At 35.6% G+C, this 22,475-nt stretch overlaps 1 protein-coding gene across 6 annotated transcripts in view; it reads left to right on the plus strand.

Annotated features, from left to right (window-relative positions):
- FBXO4 (F-box protein 4) overlaps positions 1-22,475 on the plus strand; it is a 353,209-nt gene that overhangs the window by 14,406 nt on the left and 316,328 nt on the right. For 4 of the 6 annotated variants that reach the window (XR_003792621.1, XR_003792623.1, XR_003792624.1 and 1 more), the window contains one exon: positions 22,363-22,429. The exons of the other annotated variants lie outside the window; for them this stretch is intronic. Coding sequence is in view for 1 of the 4 variants with exons in the window: in XM_029216315.1 (XP_029072148.1) it covers positions 22,363-22,429 (67 nt within the window). In the remaining 3 variants the exon portion in view is untranslated. The remainder of the gene's footprint in view (positions 1-22,362; positions 22,430-22,475) is intronic. 6 annotated transcript variants of the gene reach the window in all.

Below are 22,475 nucleotides of genomic sequence, written 5' to 3' on the forward strand. Positions count from 1 at the left end.
TTAATTATATGTAGTTATGTTACCTCATTCATTCCTGATGTTGGTAATTTATGTCTTTTTTCTTCATGATCAGTCTGGCTAGAGTTTTATTGATTTTATTATTCTCAAGAACTAGCTTTCGGATTTATTGATTTATTCTATATTCTGTTTCATTGATTTATGCTCTAATCTCTATTTTTCTGCTTTTTAAATGTAAAAAAAATTTTTAATTTCATCTTCCCTTTTATAGATTATTAAGGTACAAACTTAGGTCACTGATTCTATTTCTTAAAAAAAAAAAAAAGAAAAATTAAAGCTATAGATTTTCCTCAAGACCTCTTTAGCTGCATCCACATGTTTTTTTATATATATTATCATTCAGTTAAAATATTTTCTAATCCCGTGTGATTACTTTTTCAATCCAGTGATTATTTAGTAGTATTGTTTTAGTGTTGTTTAATCTCTATTTCCTAGATAATTTATTGACATCTAATTCAATTATCTTTTTACATACTCTGTAAAATTTCAGTCTTTTTAAATTTATTGAGACTTGCTTTATGGCCCAGCTTATGGTCTGTTCTGGCAAGTGTACTCCATGCACTTGAAAAGAGTTTACGTTTTATAGTTTTTGGGTGTAATATTTGGTATCTATCTATTAGGTCAAGGTAGTTGACAATGTCCAGATATTTTTATATGGCTATATTGCTTTTGTACAGTTGTTTTATCAATTACTAATAGAAGGGCATTAAAATCTTCAACTGTGATTTCCTATTTTTCCTTTTAATTCTGCCAATTTTTGCTTCATGTATTTTGATGCTGTTTCTTTTTTTTTTTTTTTTTTTTTTTGCGCTCTACGCGGGCCTCTCACTGTTGTGGCCTCTCCCGTTGCGGAGCACAGGCTCCAGACGCGCAGGCTCAGCGGCCATGGCTCACGGGCCCAGCCGCTCCATGGCATGTGGGATCTTCCTGGACGAGAGCACGAACCCGTGTCCCCTGCATCATCAGGCGGACTCCCAACCACTGCGCCACCAGGGAAGCCCTTGATGCTGTTTTTAAATGCACACACATATGTGACTTTATCTTCCTGATGATTTGGCCTTTTTACCATTATGAAATGTCCTTTTTGCTGATAATACTCATTGTCTTGAAATCCATTTTCTAGTATTAATATAATCAATCCAGCTTTTAAAAAATATTGTTCTCATGGTATATCTTTTCCATCCATTTACATACAACCTAAATTTGTTTTTATATTTTAAGTGTATCTCCTATAGTTAGAATATAGTAAATCTTGCCTTTTCCTTTTCCATTCTGGCAATACGTACATTTTAATTAGAATGTTTAGATTATTTACATTTAATGTGATTATTGATATGATTGGGTTCAGATCTACTGTTTTATTATTTTCTTTCTCATTTATCCCTTCACCAATGTTGTTTCTCTATTCCTTCTGTTCTATTTTGAATTATTTTATTTTTTTTTGAAATTGATTAAAATTTTTCTAGTAGCTTTTCTCTTTGCATTTTTTAGAGGTTGCACTAGTGATTACAACATATACACCTTCCAAAGTTTTCTTATAATTAATATTGTACCAATATGTGTAATATGTCAAAATGTAACTGTTTATGCCCTATTATTCTCCTCACCACTCTTTTTTGCTAACACCTATTGAATGTATTACACTTACCTGTGTTATAAATCCCAGAAGACAGTGTTACAGTTTTTGATGAAACAGTCATATATATTATAAAGAAATTAAAAGAAGAAAAAAAACTGTTAAATAATGAAAGTATTCTTTTATTTTTTTCAAGACGAAAGCATACCTCGTTTTATTGTACTTTGCTTTATCGTATTCCACAGCTACGCATATTTTACAAATTGAAGGTTTGTGGCATCCTTGCACTGAGCATCTCTATCAGTGCCATTTTTCCAGCAACATTTGCTCACTTCATGTCTCTGTGTCAGATTTTGATAGTTCTTGCAATATTTCAAGCTTTTTAATTATAATTGTTATGGTGATCTGTGATCAGTGATCTTTGATGTTACTACTATGACTTTCTGAAGGCTCAGATGATGATTAGCATTTTTTAGCAGTTAGGTATTTTTAATTAAGATATTTACACTGTATTTTTAGACAGTGCTGTTGCACAATTAATAGACTACAGTATACTGTAAATATAACTTTAAAAAATTTTTTATTTATTTATTTATTTATTTATTTATTTTTGGCTGTGTTGGGTCTTCATTTCTGTGCGAGGGCTTTCTCTAGTTGAGGCGAGCGAGGGCCACTCTTCATCGCGGTGCGCGGGCCTCTCACTGTCGTGGCCTCTCTTGTTGTGGAGCACAAGCTCCAGACACGCAGGCTCAGTAGTTGTGGCTCACGGGCCTAGTTGCTCTGCGGCATGTGGGATCTTCCCAGACCAGGACTCGAACCCGTGTCCCCTGCATTGGCAGGCAGATTCTCAACCACTGCGCCACCAGGGAAGCCCTAAATATAACTTTTGTACGTACTTGGATACTAAAAAATTTGTGTGACTCACTTTATTGCAGTATTTGCTTTATCGTAGTGGTCTGTAACCAAACCCTCAGTATTTCTGAGGTATGCCTGTATATAAAATCATGGGTTGACAATTTTATTCTCTCAGCCATTTCAAGATGTTCTTTTGTTCTCTTCTGGCCTCTAATTTCTGATAAGAAGTCATTCACTAATTGCATCTTCATTCCCTTGAATGTAATTTTCTCTCTGCTTTCAAGTTTACTTTTTGTCTTGGTTTTCAGCACTTTCACCATAGTGTGTCTAAATATGGTTGTCTTTATATTTGTCCAACTTGGGGGTTAATGAGCATGTTGAGTATATAAATTCATGTCATCCACCAAGTTTGGGAAATTTGGGGTCATTATTTCTTCAAATATGTTTTGTTCCCCATTCTTTCCTCTTTTCATCCGTCTTAGGCCTCCATTGTGTAACACCATTAAATGTGTTGGTATTTAACCTGTCTCTGAGGCTTTGCTCATGTTTTTCAGTCTTTTTTCCTCTGTTTTTCAGTTTGGGTAGTTTCAACTGATTAATGTTCAAGTTCTCAAACTCTTTCCTCTTTCATCTCAATTCTCTTGTTAAATAAATCCCGTGAATTTTTCAGTTAGATATTGTGTTCTACAATTTCCTTTTGTTTTCCCAAATTTTATTCTTCTTCTCAGATTTCCTTTGTTTCATTGAGAGCATATGTTCCTTTATATCACTAGAAATGGTTGTAATGGCTGCTTTAAAATCCTTCTCTGCTAATTCTGAAATGTGAAAGAGTTGATTTCAGTTGATTTTCTTTTATGAACGGAATGAGTGTCATTCTCAGTTTTCTTTGTAATGTTGCAGAATTTTGTATTGTATTGAAAAATATAAATGCTAAGTTGTGGAGACTCTGGATTCTGCTATTTTTCTCCAATGGATGATGTTTCTTTCGTTTAATCAGTTAACAGGTTTAGACATAAACAAACTCTGTCCCATGGGCAATAGCTCCACTCTCAGTTCATATCTTTTTTTTTTTTTTTTTGCGCAGTGTGTGGGCCTCTCACTGTTGTGGCCTCTCCCGTTGCGGAGCACAGGCTCCGGACGCGCAGGCCCAGCGGCCATGGCTCATGGGCCCAGCCACTCCGCGGCATGTGGGATCTTCCCGGACTGGGGCACGAACCCGTGTCCCCTGCATCGGCAGGCGGACTCTCAACCACTGCGCCACCAGGGAAGCCTCATATATTTTTTTTTTAAGTGAGCAGCTTGAGTTGGTTTTGCGCTCAAGATTCAAAGATACAGACAGAATTTGGGGATTCCCTTCCTAGATTTTTCTTTTCTAAGACTCCTGCTTTTCTCTCTAATGGCTGCAGTTGCCCCGTGTCAGTACTCTCATTCACCATGCCAGAAAGGCTGTGATTATTCTACCAGTTCCCCATGCTACAATGTATACCAATGCCTACCCCCAATCTACAAGTTAAAAAAAAAAGTGGGAAATTACTCTGTTGAACTTCCCAGAGTATATACTCTCCACCAAAATTTGCCTGCTTCTCTTCACTATTCAGCGGTATCAGGTAGCTGCCTTTTTTGTATTAATATTATGTTCTCTGCAGAAGAATTATTCCAGTAGGAAGTTGTTGGGCCAAAAATCATTTGACATTTTACCTATATCACTTTATATTATTTTTTAGTAGTTGGTCTAGGAATTATAATATCCATCTGGAAATAGAATCCTGGGTTGACTTTTTTCTTTCAGCACATTAAAGATATAATTCCATTACCTTTGGCTTCCAATGTTTTTGACAAGAGTCAGCTATTTTTGTTCCCTGAATTGAATGTGTTATACTTCCCTGGCTGCTTTAATTTTTTTTTCTTTATATTTAATGTTCAAACAGTTTGATGTGTCTGGCAGTGATTTCTTAGTTTTGAACTAAACTAAAGAACTGAAACTCTTTGATCTCTGGCTGACTGACTATATGCCATCAGCTTTGGAAAATCTTTAGCCAATATATTTAAATATTTCTGCCGTCCAGTTCTTTCCACAGCTTCTGGAACTCCCAGTTACACATATATTAGATCATTTGATATTTTGTCCCACAAAATATTATTTATTGATTGATTTTTTACATCTTTATTAGAATATAATTGCTTTACAATGGTGTGTTAGTTTCTGCTTTATAACAAAGTGAATCAGTTATACATATACATATGTTCCCATATCTCTTCCCTCTGGTGTCTCCCTCCCTCCCACCCTCCCTAACCCACCCCTCTAGGTGGTCACAAAGAACCGAGCTGATCTCCCTGTGCTATGCGGCTGCTTCCCACTAGCTATCTATTTTACGTTTGGTAGTGTATATATGTCCATGCCACTCTCTCACTTTGTCACAGCTTACCCTTCCGCCTCCCCATATCCTCAAGTCCATTCTCTAGTAGGTCTGTGTCTTTATTCCTGTCTTACCCCTAGGTTCTTCATGACATTTTTTTTTCTTAAATTCCATATATATGTGTTAGCATATGGTATTTTTCTCTTTCTGACTTACTTCACTCTGTATGACAGACTCTAGGTCCATCCACCTCATTACAAACAGCTCAATTTCGTTTCTTTTTATGGCTGAGTAATATTCCATTGTATATATGTGCCACAGCTTCTTTATCCATTCATCCGATGATGCACACTTAGGTTATTTCCATTTCTGGGCTACTGTAAATAGAGCTGCAATGAACATTTTGGTACATGGCTCTTTTTGAATTATGGTTTTCTCAGGGTATATGCCCAGTAGTGGGATTGCTGGGTCATATGGTAGTTCTATTTGTAGTTTTATAAGGAACCTCCATACTGTTCTCCATAGTGGCTGTACCAATTCACATTCCCACCAGCAGTGTAAGAGTGTTCCCTTTTCTCCACACCCTCTCCAGCATTTATTGTTTCTAGATGATGGCCATTCTGACTGGTGTGAGATGATATCTCACTGTAGTTTTGATTTGCATTTCTCTAATGATTAATGATGTTGAGCATTCTTTCATGTGTTTGTTGGCAGTCTGTATATCTTCTTTGGAGAAATGTCTATTTAGGCCTTCTGCCCATTTTTGGATTGGGTTGTTTGTTTTTCTGTTATTGAGCTGTATGAGCTGCTTATAAATTTTGGAGATTAATCCTTTGTCAGTTGCTTCATTTGCAAATATTTTCTCCCATTCTGAGGGTTGTCTTTTGGTCTTTTTATGGTTCCCTTTGCTGTGCAAAAGCTTTGAAGTTTCATTAGGTCCCAATTGTTTATTTTTGTTTTTATTTGCATTTCTCTAGGAGATGGGTCAAAAAGGATCTTGCTGTGATTTATGTCCTAGAGTGTTCTGCCTATATTTTCCTCTAAGAGTTTGATAGTTTCTGGCCTTACATTTAGGTCTTTAATCCATTTTGAGCTTATTTTTGTGTATGGTGTTAGGGAGTGATATAATCTCATACTTTTACATGTACCTGGCCAGTTTTCCCAGCACCACTTATTGAAGAGGCTGTCCTTTCTCCACTGTACATTCCTGCCTCCTTAATCAAAGATAAGGTGACCATATGTGTGTGGGTTTATCTCTGGGCTTTCTATCCTGTTCCATTGATCTATATTTCTGTTTTTGTGCCAGTATGATACTGTCTTGATTACTGTAGCTTTGTAGTATAGTCTGAAGTCAGGGAGCCTGATTCCTCCAGCTCCGTTTTTCATTCTCAAGATTGCTTTGGCTATTCGGAGTCTTTTGTGTTTCCATACAAATTGTGAAAAATGCCCGTGGTAGTTTGATAGGGATTGTGTTGAATCTGTAGATTGCTTTGGGTAGTAGAGTCATTTTCACAATGTTGATTCTTCCAATCCAAGAAAATGGTATATCTCTCCATCTATTTTTATCTTCTTTAATTTCTTTCATCAGTGTCTTACAATTTTCTGCATAAAGGTCTTTTGTCTCCTTAGGTAGGTTTATTCCTAGATATTTTATTCTTTTTGTTGCAGTGGTAACTGGGAGTGTTTTCTTGATTTCATTTTCAGATTTTTCATCATTAGTGTATAGGAATGCCAGATATTTCTGTGCATTAATTTTGTATCCTGCTACTTTGCCAAATTCCTTGATTAGCTCTAGTAGTTTTCTGGTAGCATCTTTAGGATTCTCTGTGTATAGTATCATGTCATCTGCAAACAGTGTCAGCTTTACTTCTTCTTTTCCGATTTGGATTCCTTTTATTTCCTTTTCTTCTCTGATTGCTGTGGCTAAAACTTCCAAAACTATGTTGAATAATAGTGGTGAGAGTGAGCAACCTTGTCTTGTTCCTGATCTTAGTGGAAATGCTTTCAGTTTTTCACCACTGAGGACGATGTTGGCCGTGGGTTTGTCATATTTGGCCTTTATTATGTTGAGGAAAGTTCCCATTGTGCCTACTTTCTGCAGGGTTTTTATCATAAATGGGTGTTGAATTTTGTCGAAAGCTTTCTCTGCATCTATTGAGATGATCATACGGTTTTTCTCCTTCAGTTTGTTAATATGGTGTATCACATTGATTGATTTGCATATATTGAAGAATCCTTGCATTCCTGGAATAAACCGCACTTGATCATGGTGTATGATCCTTTTAATGTGCTGTTGGATTCTGTTTGCTGTCCTTCTCAAACTCTTCCAAAATATAGCAGAGGGAGGAACACTCCCAAACTCATTCTATGATGCCACCATCACCTTGATACCAAAACCAGACAAGGATGCCACAAAGAAAGAAAACTACAGGCCAATATCACTGATGAACATAGATGCAAAAAGTCCTCAACAAAATGTTATTTATTTTTTGGCCACACCATGCAGCTTATGATTTTTTTCTAATCTGTCTAGTTTCTTATATCCATTCATTTTTTAAAAATTTAATCATATTTTTTAGTTCTAAAATTTTCACTGTTTTAGAGCTTCCCTTTTTCTGCTAAAACTCTCTCTCTTCATTCATTCTGTCTTTTCCACTACATTCTTTAACATATTTAAATACTTTTTAATAATCATTTTTAACTAATTTCAACTTAGGTCATTTGTGAGCATACCATACCTCTTTTGAGTATATTTTCTCTTGATTTGGGGCCCTATTTCTTTATATGTCTCCTATTTTTAAAAAATATTTATTATAATTATTTTTTATTTATTTTGGCTGCAGTGGGTCTTAGTTGCAGCATGCGAGATCTTTAGTTGCGGCATGCGGACTTCTTAGTTGTGGTGTGCGAACTTTTAGCTGCGACATGCATGTGGGATCTAGTTCCCCAACCAGGGATTGAACCCGGATCCCCTGCATTGGGAGCACAGAGTCTTACCCACTGGACCACCAGGGAAAGCTCTATATGTCTCCTGTTTTGAAAAATTATACACAGGGAGTTTTTCCTTAAGAGAATAGTAGATTGTGAAGTAGATAATACTTTTTATTTTGTCTTTTGTTTTTCAGGCAAGTTCAGCCATCCTTTCTTTTTTCATCAGTCAGCTAGGTTGACTTGGAGCTGGACCATATCTTTATTTAACTTACCTCTTTTACAAATCTGATCATATCTCTTGTTTCCTTTTGTGCCAATCCCCAATATGTTATGCTACCACCAAGGAGCTGATCTTATTATATTATCACCTGGAAAGGGGTTGGGTTGCCTATATAGTCAGTTTCAGTTCATCTCTAGATGTAATTCCAGCAGGGTCCTGAAACCTAAGCACTGAACAAAAATGTGAGACATTTTTCTGCCCTCTTTGTTTCTTGCCAAAATTCCTGTGAGGGAGAATTGGTGGGCTCAACAACTTGTTTTCACATTTGGAGTTCTTTCATTTACAATATGTTGTGCCAGTCATTTTGTAATTAAAAGCTTCAGTGGTATTTTTCTCATCCCAGCATAATCTCTCTTCCTATGACAGAGCTGGTATTCCATCCACAGATACCCAGAATAGGCAATTGGTCCCATAAAAGCAGTGTAGCTCTTTGATCACTAAAATAGCCTGATTCTCTTTGGCATTTAGTTTATTTAGATTTCTTTGTATCTTCTACTCTTTGCTGGCTTCAAGTATAATTTTCATTTTATCCTGTGTTTTCTTGCTGCAATAACAATCTTTTGTGACCTACATTCTGTCTGAAAACAAAACTTTTAGTGGTTTTTACACTGTTTTAAACACCTTATCATCTATGATCTCATATATTACAATGTTCATTTGTTAAAACATTTTTAACATTATGTCTACACCCATTATCTGAATTATTATTATTATATGTTGTGAAAAGTTCTCAAAGTCTCATTTTCCTCATGATTTTCATCATTATTTCATTTTTACTATATAGTATGATGACTTTTTACTGTTTTTTTTTTCTTTTTTGATGGGGTTGTGTTTACCTTCATATTCTTTGATCCTTGGAATAAGTACTAAGCAAATTTGCATAACATACGAGATCTGATTCTTGCTACCAGTCTCATCAAATTAAATTTCCTGTATTTAAAAATCTTTAGCTGCTTATTCTTTGTACACATCTGTATAAGAAGTTGTTAGAAGTAGCATAACTAAGTTATTATGTGCAAAGACCCTAAAACCAGATTGGTCTGGGTTCAAATCTTAACTATTATTTTATGATCTTGGGCAAGATTCTTATCTTCTATGTGCCTGAGTTTCCCTAATTTAAAATGAAGATAAATAATAGTAGTACCTACCTCATAGGGTTCTTAAGAGTTTTAAATAAATTAAATATTCCTTTGCCAAATTTCTATTTTAACTAAAATTTCTATTTTAAACCTAATAGCCCCTCTTAAGCTGCTACCCCTATTATGCTCCTCCCCCTTTCCTCTCCCCATTGGTAACCCTAGTTTGTTCTCTATATCTGTGAGTCTGCTTTTTTTAAAAATAATTATACTATTAAATTAGAAATCTAGACTAATAATTTACTAAATGAAATAGAAAGTAGTAACTGGTAATAAATCATTTGCTACATTGTATGGACTAGTATTATTTCAGCCTGATTTTTTGAGGTTATTTTTATGAACATTATTAGAACCATTTGAATTTTTTCTCCTTTGAGCTTTCTGTTCATGCCTTTTGCCCACTTTTATATCAAATTGTTCTTTTTTCCCCTCAAAATTTAAAGGGCTGGGTGTATCAGGGAAACAAATCTATGTCTATGATGTATGTTGGAAGTATTTTTTTCCCCTGTTTATCATTTGTCTTCTGACTTATTGTATTTTGGATGTGCAAAGCTTTTAAAAAATGTAGTCTAATTTATTAACATTTTCTTTTGTTATATATATATTTTGGTAATAGTTAGAAATTCTTTACCAACACCCAGGTTATAAGGGAATTTACCCATATTTCTACTTGTATATATTTGTGTGGTTTCATATATTACACATAAATCTTGGATCCATTTGGAGTGTATTCAGGTATATTGTGAAGTGTGAATTCAGTTTTGGCTTTCTCCAAATGAATATTTGATTGTTTCATCATACAGTTGACCCTTGAACAACATGGGGGATGCGGTGCTGACCATCCATGCAGTCGAAAATCCGTGTATTACTTATAGTCAGCTCTCTGTATACACTATTCCTCCAGTATCCACGATTCCACTTCCATGTAGTAGTAGTAAATACTTTTGAAAAAAAATCTGCATATAAGTGGATCCATACAGTTCCAACCTGTGTTGTTCAAGGGTCAACTGTAATTTATTAAAAGTGACCATATTCCCCCCAGTGTTTTGAGATACCATCTTATTAGACACTAAATTTGTTCATATAATCTAGTTTAGCCTTGCTTTTCTGTCTGTTTCTGTGTTCCTGTTCTAATGCCACACTGTTAAACTTATAGAGGGGTTTTAACATTTTTGAATATCTGATAGAGCTTGTCCTCCATCATTCCTCTTTTGAAAGGTTTTCTAATATATTCTTAAATATTTATTTTTCAATATGACCTATAATATCAGCTTATTTAAAAATTTGTATTTTTTATTGGAAATTCTATGTATACCCATGCATAAATATATTACACATATATATAATAACTTGGAGAGAAATTACGTAGTTAGGATGTTGAGTTGTCCCACCCAAGACAATGGATGTGCTTCCGTTTATTCAAAACAGAAGTGTTTTCAAGTTTTCCTTATATTTATATATTTTGCACATTTTTTGTTAAGTTTATTTTTAAGAATTTTATCTTTATTGTTCCTATTATAAATGGAGTTTTCCCTTAATGTTCTATATTCTAGTTATTATTTGTATATGTGAAAGTTATTGATTTCTGTTTATTAAATTTATATCCTACTTTATAGTTTGATTTAGTTTTTTTGATTCCTTTGATTTTCTAGATATAAAGGCATCATCTGCAAATAGGGAGGTTTTACTTATTTTACAGTGTTTAATCTTCTATGTGATTTTGCTTTGCTAATACTTGTAGTATGTTAAAGAGTAGTGAGACAGTGAACCTCCTTTCTTGCCTTGTTCCTCATCCTGGTGGAAATACCTCTAGTCAGAGGTTTCCCACTATGTAACATATTGGCTTTAGGAGTGATGGTTTAGTAATCATGTTAAGGAAGTATGCATTAAATACTATGTTACTAAGTGCTTTTTTAAAATGAGGGATGGGTGACAAATTTCATCAGAGGTCTTTTTAACACCTATGGTGATAATCATGGTATTTCTCCTTAAATTTTTAATAGGGTGAAATATGTTAGATTGATACTGAACCATTCTGACACTTCTGGGATAAATCTCTCTTGCCTCATATTGTATTAATTTCGTGTAGTGTTAAAATCTTTTGCTAATATTTGCTTAAAACATTTTACTATGAATGTATGTAAATTCATAAGAATTTTTGAAAGTGTGATATCTTTTTTTTTTTTTTTTTTGCGTGGTATGTGGGCCTCTCACTGTTGTGGCCTCTCCCGTTGCGGAGCACAGGCTCTGGCCGCGCAGGCTCAACGGCCATGGCTCACGGGCCCAGCCGCTCCGTGGCATGTGGGATCTTCCCGGATCGGGGCACGAACCTGTGTCCCCTGCATCGTCAGGCGGACTCTCAACCACTGCGCCACCAGGGAAGCCCAGAAAGTGTGATATCTTTATCAGGTTGAGGTATTAGTGTTACTCTTGCTTCATAAAAATGATTATAAAGTTTTTCTTCTTTTTTCCATTCTCTGAAACAGTTTAGGTAATATTGGGAACATGTGGTTTTTAAAATTTTGGTAGAATTTATTCTCTGAAAACATCTGCTTCTGATTCCTTTATTACAGGATAGTTCTTTGATGACTTTCTCTATTCTATGGAAATTGCTTAATCTATCTCTGTAGGGACCAATTTTTCCTAAGAAATTATTCATTGCATCTAGTTTTCCAGTTTATTTGCATAGATATTATACTTATGATTTTTAAATAGATCCTGTTTCAGTGATTAATTCCTCTTGATCATTTCTTATTTTGTATTTGTGTGCTGTCTCCTTTGTCTGTATTATTAGTTATTTTTCAAGAACTAGAGTTTTGATTTATTTTGTGCTTTGCTCTTCTCTTTTATACCTCATTAATTCTGCTGTTATTTTTCCCTTCTCTCTTCTACTTTCTTTCTTAGGAATTTGATTATTTTATCACTGCTTTTATTGTATTCCATAGATTCTTTAATGTGGTGTTTTTATATCATGATTCTTTAGAAATTCTGAAATTTTTATTTTTATTTTCTTTTCCAAAGAACTGTTTAATAGAAAGTTTTAAAATTTTCATTGAACAGTCTTTTTGTTTTCTGTTTTAATTAATTTCTAATTGTTGTTTTATAATCAGAAAATGTGGTATTACTTTTACTTTGTGAAACTTACAGAGGTTTTGTGATGACCTCATAGATGATCAGATTTACTGAATGTGTCATGTACATTTGAGAAGGTATGTTCTTTTTGATAGGTGTCAGTAAGAGCTACTTTATTGATTACGTTATTTGGGTGGTATATATCTTTACTTTTTTGTATATATTTTTACTTTTTTTACGAATTTTTTTGTTCTTTTGATCTTTTTTGAGAGAGAGTGAAGTATTGAAGTCACCTGTTATTACTGTATTCTGTCTATTTCTGCTTGCTTTATTAAGGAAGTTACTGCGTTATTTGGTGAAAATATATTCATAGCCATTTTTTCTTTACTGTGGATTGGATCCTTCAGTATTATCTAGTAAACTCTTTGTCTTAATTAATACTTTTAACCCTAAAGTCTCCCTTATGGAATATCAGGATTTTTTATTTACTTGTATTTACCGGGTCCAGCTTTTCTGAGTCACTTTGTTTTAAGTGAGTCTGTTTATTTAACAGTTGGGTTTTGCTACATGAGCCAATTAGAAAATTTTTTTTATTTAATAGGTCATTTAAGTCCATTTTTATTGATTGATATGGTTATTGCTTTTTTTTTTTTTTTTTTTTGGCTGCATTGGGTCTTCACAGCATGTGGTATCTTCCCGGGCCAGGGCTCAAACCCATGTCCCCTGCATTGGCAGGCAGATTCCCAACCACTGAGCCACCAGGGAAGCCCCTATTGCATATTCTTTTAAGTAATATTTACTATGTATTATATATTATATTTCTTTTTAAAAATTGATTTATTTATTGTAGTATAGTTGATGTACAATATTATATGTTATAGGTGTACAATATAGTGCTACACAATTTTTAAAGGTCATAGTCCATTTATAGTTATTATAAAATATTGACTGTATTACCTGTGGTGTTCAACATGTCCTTGTGGCTTATTTTATACATAGTAGTTTGTACCTCTTAACCTCCCTACCCCTATTTTGCCCCTCTCCCTTCCCTCTCCCCAGTGGTAACCAGTAGTTTGTCCTCTTTATCATCCAGTCTGCTTCTTTTTTGTTATATTCACTAGTTTGTTGTCTTTTTAGATTCCACATATAAGTGATAACATACAGTATTTGTCTTTCTCTGTCTTATTTCACTTAGCATAATACCCTCCGAGTCCATCCACATTGCTGCAAATGGCAAAATTTCATTCTTTTTTTTTTTTTTAAAGAAGATGTTGGGGGTAGGAGTTTATTAATTAATTAATTTATTTTTGCTGTGTTGCATCTTCATTTCTGTATGAGGGCTATCTCTAGTTGTGGCAAGCGGGGGCCACTCTTCATCGTGGTGCACGGGCCTCTCACTATCGTGGCTTCTCTTGTTGCAGAGCACAAGCTCCAGACGCGCAGGCTCAGTAGTCGTGGCTCACGGGCCTAGTTGCTCCGTGGCATGTGGGATCCTCCCAGACCAGGGCTCGAACCTGTGTCCCCTGCATTAACAGGCAGATTCTCAACCACTGCTCCACCAGGGAAGCCCTCCTTTTTTATGACTGAGTAGTATTCCATTGTATATATATACCACATCTTCTTTATCCATTCATCTGTTGATGGACGCTTAGGTTGCTTCCATATCTTGGCAATTGTAAACAATGCTGCCATGAATATTGAGGTGTATGTATCTTTTCAAATAAGTGTTTTTGAGGGTTTTTTTGATATATACTCAGGAGTGGAATTGCTGGGTCATATGGTAGTTCTATTTTTAGTCTTTTGAGAAACCTCCATACTGTTTTCCACAGTGGCTGCACCAATTTACGTTCCTACCAACATTGTATGAGGCTTCACTTTTCTCCACATCCTTGCCAACATTTGTTATTTATGTTCTTTTTGATGATAGCCATTTTCACAGGTGAGAGATGATATCTCATTGTGGTTTTGATTTGCATTTCCCTAAGGATTAGCAACATTGAGCTTCTTTCCATGTGCCTGTTGGCCATCTGCATTTCCTCTTTGGAAAAATGTCTATTCAGTTTTTCTGCCCATTTTTTAATTGGGTTGTTTGTTTTTTTGGATATTGAGTTATATGAGCTGTTTATATATGTTGGATATCAGTGCCTTATCAGTCATATCATTTGCAAATATTTTCTCCCATTTAGTAGCTTGTCTTTTCATTTTGTTTATGGTTTCCTTTTCTGTGCAAAAGCTTTTAAGTTTAATTTAGCCCCATGTGTTTATTTTTGCTTTTATCCTTTGCTTTAGGAGATAGATCCAAAAATATTGCTACAATGTATATCAAAGAGTGTTTGCCTGTGTTTTCCTCTAGAAGTTTTATGGTTTCTGGTCTTACATTTAGGTCTTTGATCCATGTTGAGTTTATTTTATTTTATTATTATTACTTTTTAATTTATTTTTGGCTGTGTTGGGTCTTTGTTGCTGCGTGCGGGCTTTCTCTAGTTGTGGCGAGTGGGGACCACTCTTGATTGCAGTGTGTGGGCTTCTCATTGTGGTGGCTTCTCTTGTTGTGGAGCGTGGTCTCTAGGTGCACAGACTTCAGTAGTTGTGGCACGCAGGCTCAGTGCTTGTGGCTCGCAGGCTCAGTAGTTGTGGCGCACGGGCTTAGTTGCTCTGCGGCATGTGGGATCTTCCCGGACCAGGAATTGACCCCATGTCCGCTGCATTGGCAGGTGGATTCTTAACCACTGCGCCACCAGGGAAGTCCTGAGTTTATTTTTGTATATGGCATTAGAGAACGTTCTAATTTCATTCTTTTACATGTAGCTGTCCAGTTTTCCCAGCACTGCTTATTGAAGAGACTGTCTTTTCTCCATTGTATATTCTTGCCTCCTTTGTCATAGATTAATTGACCATAGGTGTGTGGGTTTATTTCTGGGCTGGCTATTCTGTTCCATTGACCTATGTGTCTGTTTTTGTGTCCATACCATGCTGTTTTGATTACTGTAGCTTCATAATATAGTCTGAAGCTTCATAATATAGTCAGGGAGCATGATTTCTCCAGCTCCATTCTTCTTTCTCAAGATTGTTTTGGCTATTTGGGGTCTTTTGTGTTCCATACAAATTTAAAAATTATTTGTTCTAGTTCTGTGAAAAATGCCATTGGTATTTTGATAGGAATTGCATTGAATCTGTATATTGCCTTCGGTAGTACGGTCATTTTAACAATATTAATTCTTCCAATCCAAGAACACAGTATATCTTTCCATCTGTTTATGTCATCTTTGATTTCTTTTATCAGCATCTTATAGGTTTTTGAGTATAGGTCTTTTACCTCCTTAGGTAGGTTTATTCCTAAGTGTTTTATTCTTTTTGATGTGATGATGAATGAGATTGTTTCCTTAATTTCTTTTTCTGATAGTTTGTTGTTAGTGTATAGATATATAACAGATTTCTGTGTGTTAATTTTGCATCCTGCAATTTACTGAATTCATTGATGAGCTCTAGTAGTTTTTTGGTAGCATCTTTAGGATTTTCTATCTGTTGTATCATGTCATCTGCAAACAATGACAGTTTTACTTCTTCCTTTCCAATTTGGATTCCTTTTATTTCTTTTTTTTGTCTGATTGCTGTGTCTAGGACTTCCAATACTGTGTTGAATAAAAGTTGCAAGACTGGGCATTCTTCTCTTGTGCCTGATCTTAGAGGGAATACTTTCAGCTTTCCCCATTGAGTATGACGTTAGCTGTGGATTTGTCCTCTATGGCATTTATTATGTTGAGGTATGTTCCCTCTATTCCCACCTTCTGGAGAGTTTTTATCATAAATGAATGTTGAATTTTGTCAATGCTTTTTCTGCATCTGTTGAGGTGATCATATGATTTGGTAATATGGTGTATCACATTGATTGATTTGCAGATATTGAAAATTTGAAACTGTAGTTTCCTTTTTTGTAATCTCTTTGTGTACTTCTTTTTCTTCTATTTTGATATGTTCTCTAGATATTTTTAATATTACATATCATATATAAAATATTATGTATTTTATATGTTCTGTATTTTAATTTTTGTTCTAATGGTTAGCTTTGTACTAATACCTTCTTTTTTTTTTTTTTGCGGTACACGGGCCTCTCACTGCTGTGGCCTCTCCCGTTGTGGAGCACAGGCTCCAGACACACAGGCTCAGCGGCCATGGCTCACAGGCCCAGCCGCTCCGTGGCATGCGGGATCTTTCTGGACCAGGGCATGAACCCGTGTCCTCTGCCTCGGCAGGCAGACTCTCAACCACTGCCCCACCAGAGAATCCCGTGTACTAATACCTTTGTTAATGCCCATTTCCTTACTTAGATTTTTTCCCCCTACCTTCTCTGTCACTTTTTTACTGACCATTTTTACCTCTCTCTTTATTTCATTTTCACTGTTTTATCTGTTTTAATTTTTGCTTATGTCCCTCATTATATTCTCAGTCTAAGCTGTTCATTCCTTGGTTGTCATTCAAGGAAGGATGATTTTTTTCTTTATCTTCATTTTTATCCCCTGTGTTGTTAACTCTCATTTTACATCTTCCTAACTTTATGTTCATTTCTATTTTGAATTTTTAAATATATTCTTTGAGGTTTTTTTCACACCTGCAAATGCTTGTTTAAAGATAATTTTGTCTGGCATATTTTGTTATAGTTTTTCTGTGCTTTGTGGTTGTTTTTTGGGAATAATTTTCGTCATCTGAAATGTTTTGATTTTCATTTTTTTTGTTTTCTATTACAGTACTTTTAATATAGATGTTATCTTCTATATTCTGTTAATTTTAGGAATATCTTACATTTTTCTAGGCCAGCATTAACAGTTGTGTGAAGAAAAGGATGAGTTTGGTGGCAAATTAGATTTCTTAGCTCAAGAGAGCCCTCTTTGGTTGGCATGTTGAAGTGCAGCTTGTTTCATGAATGTCTACGTTCTTTGGGTGGCAAGGAGAGAGGATCATGAAGTCTTCTGATGTTTCTATTTTATGTTAATGTTGAACTTTAAATTTTTACCGCTTATTTCCTTCTTCTCTTTCACCCTCAAATCCACATGAATCCTTCCCCTTAACGCTATTCCCTTTCCAAGTCTTTCCCACTCTTTTCAGGAAGGGGTACAACTCCCACCTCTGATTGCAAACAATTTCAAGGCTCTCCCTCTCAATTCCACACAGCCAGTACTCTGAATATCCAGGTGTCAGACTTATTCTCAGCATTTATGCTCTAAGGGTGGGACTCTGTCTTTTAGAAGATAATTATATGTGTATTCTACACCTCAAGTGACCACTTGCTGCTCTACAGTGGGCTCCAGAGGTGGCTCTGCTTGCTTCTGAATGTTTATTTCCCTAGTTACTTGTAAATTGAAGTATTATTCTGTTTTAGTCATGCTGTAAACATGGGTTATTGTGGTTTTATTTATTCTCTCTGATTTGTATGATATTCAGAAGGTGTATGGAGGTTCTAATTTAATGACCCCATTATCCTGTGGGATTCTAAAATCAGATCAGTTTAAAATGTAATCGTTAAGCAGGTCTTCTTTTTTTGAGCTGCAATTTCCTCCTTATAATTTTCATATATCAATTCTAGTTGTGTCTTCTGAGGCAACGTAGAATGAATCAAATTTCTCTTTTATGTTCAAACACAAACTGTTTCACAGCCCATAAAACCTTTTCTGTGGAATAATCATCCATTGATCCTTCAACCACTACTCAGGTGGTAAAACTTCAAGTCACCCCTCCCTGCATCTGATCACTCTCTTTATCAAAGAAACTAACTTCTCAGGTTCATTGTTTCCTATACTGTATTTACCAGCATAACTTGAGGACATTATTACTATTGGAAGAAGCTAACAATAGCGATTTAAAAGTTCACTCTTAGAAGAATTACTTTCCTTCATCCAAATGTAATGATTTACATAAAGCAATAAAGGAAAATTGAAAATGGGAAAAAAACATGTTTTATATTTTGCTTTCAAGAAAGGACAGTCATCAGTTGGCTTATCCACAAACACAGCAAGTATTTATTTTGACTGGAAGAACAGTTAATGTGTCTAAATGTTTCTAACCAAATTAGCAAATAAAAAGTAGAATAGCCTGAATGAATATGAATACTTATGAATCTCTTAATTAGGAGTCTAGTGCTGCAAACTGAATGCTAATGAAGTAAAAGAGCACTGCTTTGCTTGTTCTCAATTTATGTAGCACTGGCAGCTATGATTTTTATGTAATGATGCTAGCACATCCTAGGTCGATAAAAATTTTCAACACAGAGCACAGTATACTTAGAGTGTTCAAATAGGAAGATGATAGGAGAATGTGGGGAAATTGCATGGGGCAGTGGCAGTTGAGAAGGTAAAGTGAATGTAGGATTTTCTTACCAGCTTTGGGAGTGGCTGTTGTTGAAACCGAAAATGGAACTGAATGAAGCTAAATGATGCGTTTTCCCTATGTGACTTCCCTACCTCAACTTCCGATGTGATCTAGTATCTTTATTAAAGAGCAAAGAAATAAACCTGAAGATTTGGATACAGAAAGAAATATCAATTTAAGTCTAGAGGATATGGGAGCTTTGCACTTGGAGTGCTAGTTTTCTAGTTCAGAGGTGTTCAACTTTTGTTCAGCTTTGACACATGAAGGATGACGTTCCTCTGCATAACACAAGGCATTTGTGTTATTTAGACTTGCCCTCTGTAATTCTACTTCTCTTTCTCTTTGGAAATATTGGGAGGCAGGTGAAATAAAGTGACTTTATTGTGGGATTAAACTTGAATCTTATCAAATTTTTTTCAAAGTAAATCATCATCATGGTAAGAAATAACTTGATGTATGGTAGTCTCCAAGTACTCTACTAGGCAGGCTCTCCCAGACGTAATAGAACAGAAGGGCTCACAGACCAAATCAAGATAATTTAATCATTCAGTTAGTTGAATCAATTGAAAATATACAGCAAGAAGCAAGGGGAAAGAAATGAGGTAGGTTAATATACCTAGGATAGGGTTCAAGCAGGATAAAGGCACTATGCTACCTAAATCCTGTGTTACACATGTTCATAAGTTCTCTTTCTATCCCTCTCTCCCTCACTCTCCTTTTCCTTCTCCCCTCTTCTTCTCCCTCCTTCTCCCCTCTTCTTCTCCCTCCTTCTGCTCTATCCACCTCTCTCTCTCTCTCTCTCTCTTTTCTCTCTTTTCTCTCTCATATATGAATTTCAAATTAAGATGCTTAGTAATTGGGGCTGTATAACCACTCTCCTTAAAACATCAATCCCTGAGCAAAGCACTGAATCATATAATCATGGTGCATCATCCACATCTAGCCAATCCCTCTATTCTGAATTTTCAGTAAAAGGCTTTAGTTATTTGAACACCAGCTGTTGGCCTGTTCTCAATACTGCAAATAATAGAAGCATTTATAAACCACTCATGTTGCCTTTTTTTTTGGCCACGCCACACGGCATGCGGGATCTTAGTTCCCCAACCAGGGGTCAAACCTGTGCCCCCTGCAGTGGAAGCGCAGAGTCTTAACCACTGAACTGCCAGGGAAGTCCCAAAGTTACCTTTTTTCAGTGTACTTCAGAAGACAGGATATTACTTTTTATTTTAATCACTTCATATCTTTGATTGTGACAAATACGTTTGTCTGAAATCTGAGGGATATCCAAAAGAGAGACATCAGAGATTAATCTCAATTACTTAAATTCTTAAATTACATTTCTGGATGAAAGCTAAAACACAGAAACTAACTTAGTATAAAATTGATAAATGTGTGGTGTGAGTTGCATATGTTTATTTTTCTTCACTTCTAGAGAAATTCTAGAGAAAACGGGCAAGGCTACATTACCTAGATAAAACAGAGTGTGCAAATTTGCAAAATTTTTTGGCAACTAAAAGAGTTTTTAGACATCCTATGTTACTTCCTCTCCAGAGCAGAAAGTAATCATAGGGAATACAGGAACATCTGGTCCTACAGGTAAGCAGTGTCAGAGAAGAATTTTAAAAAGGAGGAGAAAGTAGGTAAATAGGGGTAAATATCATAGGGTCAGTGCCCTTTTGTATGCCTTTTCTTTTTTGTGTGTGTGTGTGTTCCTGCTTATGGATTGCTTTGCCCACTTCAAAGTCCATACTTACTATTTATGTTATATTCTAAATTTGATATCATACAGGACCTAGAGTATTCCTACTTGAGTGAGTCTGAAAGGAAAAATCAGCATTTCAGTCATATGTGCAGACTACATAGATTCAAAATATTTTTTAAAAGCATGATACAAAGATTTCTGTTTCTAATCAAGATGGAGAGTAAATTCAGAGGATCATAATTTATTTTCCTGCCTAAACAACAAAAAACTGGATAAAATACATGAAAGAATAGTTTTTAAGACATTGGACATTGGGCAGTAAAGGGTAGTGATTCCCTTCGCTATATGAACAGATGAGATGAGACCTATAATTGTCCCAGCTTATTGCCTGCAGATTTCCCAGGCCAAAGGGAGAGAGATCCCAAAGCATGGAGGTCTCCCTAAGTTGCAAAGATGAAGCTGGAAGTCTGGGGAGACCAAGGAACCAAGAGCTCGGAGGAAAGAGCGTAACAGAGGAAAGAGCTGTTCAGAGACAGGGAGAGAGATCTCTGGAGATCTACAGAGTCCTCCTCCATGAGTCTTCAGCTGAGTACTGATCACTGCATGAGGGTGAGGAAACTGCTCAATGCAGAAAGGATTAGAGGGAATAATACCCAGTGTTTACAGGGGGTACCAGCCAAAATGGAAAACCTCATAATTTGTGGAATGTTGGGTAGAGTACTCAGAAGTGTTTTGCCTCAGTAGCAGCAAAATCATTCCTAAACTAAATGCTGCTCTGGTTCCTCCTAACAGTGCTTGTAAGGAAGAGCTGAATGGCTCAAACTGTTCCTAAATAACAACAATATCACAGAATAAAGCTCAATAATATTTATAGGAATTCAAAAATATACAGCATTCAACAAGATAAAATTAGTAATGTCCAATAAAAAATTATCAGCATGCAAAGAAGAAAGATACTATGATCCATACGAAGGGGAAAAATAATCAAAAACAATCCAGATGGGACACAGAAGATAGTAAATGAGAACAATAAACAGTTATTATAACTATATTCCCTAAGTTTAAGAAGCTGGAGTAAATACTGCACAGGTTAAGTAAAGACAGAAAATGTTAAAAAGACTCAAATTGGCCTTCCATGGATTAAACCTGCAATGTGTGAAATGAAAAACATACCGGGTGGGATTAATGATGGAGTAGACATTGGAGAAGAAATGATTATTGAACTTCAAGACAAAGTAATTGAAACTATACAAATGAAGCACATTAAAATGACTGAAAAAAAACCCACAGAGCATTAGTGAGTATTTAATATTTCTTACAGTGCAGGTCTGCCAGAGATGAGATGAATCCTTTCAGTTTTTGCCTGCTTCTAAATGGCTTTATTTTGACTTCATGTTAAAAGGATATTTTTACTGGATATAAAATTATAGATTAACAGTTTTTCTTTAAGTACTTCAAAGATGTCGTTTAATTGCTTATCCCCTTTATTTTTTCTGATAAGTCAACCATCATTCTCATCATTGTTCATTGTATGTAATATATCTTCTCTCATTTTAAGATTTTATCTTTATGCTTTAGACTTCCTTCAGACTTCAAGAAACCCCCTATGCTTACACCTCAGGAAAGAATCTCTTTCAGCTTCCCTGTCCCTCTCTCAGTCATAAATTATCATTGCTGTTACTCAGTGTACAGCCTGGAGAACTTATAGAGCTTGTCTCAGTCCTCCTTTCCTGTCCTCAGAGTTCATGAGGTCCTGCACACTGTACCTTGGTAGAGCTGGTCTCTCTCAGTATTCTTGCCCCTCTTCACCAAAGTTAGGTGCCTGCTGCCTTGTATCAATGTAAAGCCTGAGTGCTTGAAAGTTTTTTTAAGCATTCCTACTCTAGCCCCAGTATTTCTCATGACTACTCTGTGAAGGCTATGAAGAGTTGTAGGCGGCTGTACTCTGTGTTCTGAGGATTTTAAACCATCATGCCAGCTCACACTTAGTCTACAGAAATTTGTTAAAATTTCAGAAGTTTAATTCTTGAGTTATCCCAGTTTTCTTCTTACCTTTCTTCTTGCTCTGACAGCTTTCTCCTTTTCTACTGCTTCACCAAGGATGAAAGAAGCTATTGTGTTGCTTTGCTCCCAAGAGAGGTATGTAACTTTCTGAATTTTAATTCATTACATATTTTTTCTCCAT

The sequence above is a fragment of the Monodon monoceros genome, unplaced genomic scaffold, assembly GCF_005190385.1.
Source record: "Monodon monoceros isolate NGI ecotype Baffin Bay Population unplaced genomic scaffold, NGI_Narwhal_1 Super_Scaffold_12, whole genome shotgun sequence".
Lineage (NCBI taxonomy): Eukaryota > Metazoa > Chordata > Mammalia > Artiodactyla > Monodontidae > Monodon > Monodon monoceros.